The sequence below is a fragment of the Temnothorax curvispinosus genome, unplaced genomic scaffold (assembly GCF_003070985.1).
Source record: "Temnothorax curvispinosus isolate PA1 unplaced genomic scaffold, ASM307098v1 QBEX01004718.1, whole genome shotgun sequence".
NCBI lineage: Eukaryota > Metazoa > Arthropoda > Insecta > Hymenoptera > Formicidae > Temnothorax > Temnothorax curvispinosus.
In genome coordinates, this window is record NW_020214498.1 from 1 (window position 1) to 3272 (window position 3272).

At 44.1% G+C, this 3272-nt stretch overlaps 1 protein-coding gene across 1 annotated transcript; it reads right to left on the bottom strand.

Annotated features, from left to right (window-relative positions):
* Positions 1-3034, bottom strand: LOC112453825 (WEB family protein At5g16730, chloroplastic-like). Its single transcript, XM_025014785.1, has 4 exons — positions 3014-3034; positions 2675-2735; positions 820-2228; positions 1-539 (listed from the first exon to the last, which is right to left on the bottom strand). Exons 1-4 carry the CDS (start codon positions 3032-3034, stop codon positions 105-107), a joined length of 1926 nt encoding a protein of 641 aa, XP_024870553.1. The 3' UTR covers positions 1-104.
* Positions 3035-3272: the final 238 nt, after the last annotated feature.

The window sequence follows — 3272 nt, forward strand, 5'->3', positions numbered from 1 at the left end:
TCTTCATTTTTTGCATTAAGCATCGGCCGCTAACGAAGCGATCCATTAATCGAAAAGAAGAATCGCGAAAGAATGATTCCATATCGCTCTATCGCCGGGCGCGTTCATTTCCCAAGTTTTTCGAACATGATCAGTTTCTCCTTGAAGCTCTTAGTGTCGGTGGACACCTCCGATATGTTTCCGTTGAGCATGTTTTGCAGATCTTCGTCGTTCTTATTGCTCACTAGCAGATTGTCGAAAAGCATCTTCGTGTCCTCTTGCTTGGCTACCGGCGACGACGGCTGCGACGTGCTCATTTGCTTCTTCTTCGGATAGATGACGGAGCCGCGTTGATTATTTCCGTTGTCAGCCACCCTGGTCATTATTGTGATGGCCAACAACTGTTGGATACCCAAGTTCTCTTTAGACACCGGCTCAGAAGTCTGGCGCCAGTAGTATTTATTGTCGGCGGAAATGAGCGACTTGGAGTCTTCGGTGTCGTCCCCCATTGACGTTTGATCGGAATCGGTCGCCGGTACATTTCTGCTCGACCAAGAATCCTAAAAGATTGTTACAGATTAACTTCTGTCATCGAAAAAAACGATTGGGAAAATACTTGGAGAATATATCTGAAAAAGCTACTTAACTTACACATAGTTCTTTCTAACACTAATAGCAAATTTTGTTATTATCTTGAGATAGAGAGAGAATCCTGATAAAAAAAAAATTAATTAATTCCAAGCAAGTTTATTCATTTCACTAATTTCTTCTCAGATAAAGAAAAAAAAATAGAAAAATGTTTTCTTAATTTATATTTTCCTGTTTTCCCTAACGTCTTACATTTTTTTCACGCCTATCTATCACGCTGTCCGTGATTTCTTCTTCCTTCCTGTCCTGCTCCAAGTCTTTCTCCAGACTATCCAGTGTCTCGGTGCTCTCCGACGATTTGTTCCTCCTTTCCGAATCCAGAGTATCTGTGCTACCCAGCTCCGAGCTTTCAGAGGATTTCTGAAGTCTCGACGGCTTCCTGGTGGGAGTCGGTCGCTTCTCTCCCTCGTGGTCATCTCCGGAAACTACTACGTCCACTATACTGGTACTCGGTATTCTTTTAGGCGTTCTTCTGACCCTCCTGTTCTCCAGCCTGTCCTCCACGTCCAAATTATCCGAGCTCTCCGAAGACATTCTCTTGCTCGACCGTCTACCGCTCATCTTCAGCGTGTCGTCATCCAATATCACATCCGCCTCGACATCGTCCTTCAAGTCGCTCATATCGATTCTCTCGAAGCTCTCGGACGACTTGGAGACGCTCTTCGACAGTCTTCTTCCACGCGATAAATTGATGTCGGATACGCTGCTTCTCTTCTGCAACTCGTGGCCGATCTCCTCGCCGACGCAGCCGCTTTCGAGCACGTCAAAGCTCTCCGACGACTTGGACATCGCTTTCGAACTTCTACGCGCTCGGAAGTCAAAGCTACTTCGTCGTCGCTCCATCGAATCATCGCTGGCCAGCGGCTCGATCGCTTCTAAACTGTCTGACGACTTGGAGACGCGATCGGTGGACTTCGAGATCGGATTCAGCAATTGTCTTCTGACCGAAGCAACCGGTTTCGCGGTCTCTTCGTACTCCACCAGCTTGTCAAAGCCCTCCTCGGTGGATTTGGAGAACCAACAGCCGGGAGACGAATCCAGGCTGTCGGGCGACTTGGATAACCGGTTCGACGAAGATCTTCGGCGCGGCAATTTCGCTTCCAGCTCTTCGAACACATCAGAGCCCTTGGATATCCGGTTGGACGGCTTCCTGACGACCGGCACCCATCTGACTTCCGCCTGCTGCTGTTCCTCGGTAGTGGCGGCCATCTCGGCACTGCTTCGCGACGCTGTCGTAGTATCCAGGCTATCCGGTGACAACGACGTCGCGCTTGGCTTCCGCGGCAGCCTCGATTCCAACTCCTCGAAGATGTCGGAGTTGCGAGACAGTCGGCTCGACGACTTCCTCGTCACGCCGATGGCCCTGGGCGGTTCCGTCGGTGACGGCGCATTGCTGGTCGATTGGGGCTGTTGCTCCTGATGCTCCAAACTGTCCAGAGTGTCTTCGGCGATGGTCGGTGGTATCGACGGCGAGCTGGGCGCGGCACCGTTGGTCGGCGTTGTCGTCGGCGTCGTCCGACGCGGTGGACGTCGGTTCTTCGGACGCACGGAGATCCGGTGATGCGCCGCTGTGTGGCTCAGGCTCGCGCTCTCTAACTGCGCTGTTAAGTGAAGAAAATAATTCCGTTTATTAAAATTATCATTGGACGAAGTATGATAATATAATATTAATATAATTAATACAAAATTTATTAAATGTAATATATGTAATGTACATCGTTAACGTGATAATAACTGTTGATACTAAACGCATTTTTAAGGCGTGTAAAATGAAGAATCTATAATAAAAATTATTATAAATCATTTCGTATTATTTAAAACGGTGATTGGAATTTGAGTTCAATAATATTATTCGTGTAAAATATAGATATCTTTTAACCGACTTCCTCTCACACTTTTCCATGTCTATTTAATCTAACGTTCTCTCATATTTTCATGTACCAATTTGTAAGACTAGCTAATAGACAGTGTAATAAATCGTGATTATCTGAATAATTTGGCGTGTTGTGAAGCAACGAAATTGTAAGTAACATTCTATGGAACTTACGTAAATCTTCCTTGGCCACCGGAACGATCCGATCAAGCGAGTCTTTCGTAGATCTCGTAATCTATATAAAAAAGAACCAAAATCACTTTTACTATTTAATCGAGCTCTTATATTAAGCTTGGTGTTACGCACTGCCAACGAATTTCATTCCGCGATTTCTCTGAATTATCGAAAGTTCATAAAGAAAACAAGAAAAAAGCAAAGGAGAAAGTTTGTAAAAAAGTCTAAATTTTCGTGGATCTGCTATTTCTTAGCTAATATCAATTAATTAAAATTAAGCAATTTAGTAAGCACGTTTCCTGGAGCCTCTGCTCTAAGAAAATACGCGTTACAACTTACGGCGAGTATTTCCTTGTCCATTATCAACGAAATTAATTTAAGAAATTGATATTAGGATTGATATTGAAATTGATATTAATTGCATTTTTTAAATCTCTTCTTTAGGTATGTTCCTATATTAATTTGTATCGATAATCTACGTTTTCGTGAATCTGGTATTCCTGGTTTAAGCTAATGCCAATTAAAATTAACGATAAACCAATATTCTTGGAGTCTCTGATCCAAGAAAATACGGTTTACAAATTATAACGAGCATTTC

Excerpts from the sequence above, each read along its gene's own strand:
- LOC112453825 (XM_025014785.1), bottom strand. The coding sequence starts at position 3,034 with ATGGACAAGGAAATACTCGCC. Across the intron at positions 2,229-2,674 it reads GGTGGCCAAGGAAGATTTAC|CGCAGTTAGAGAGCGCGAGC; the intron begins GTAAGTTCCATA and ends TTCACTTAACAG. Across the intron at positions 540-819 it reads TAGATAGGCGTGAAAAAAAT|GATTCTTGGTCGAGCAGAAA; the intron begins GTAAGACGTTAG and ends ACAATCTTTTAG.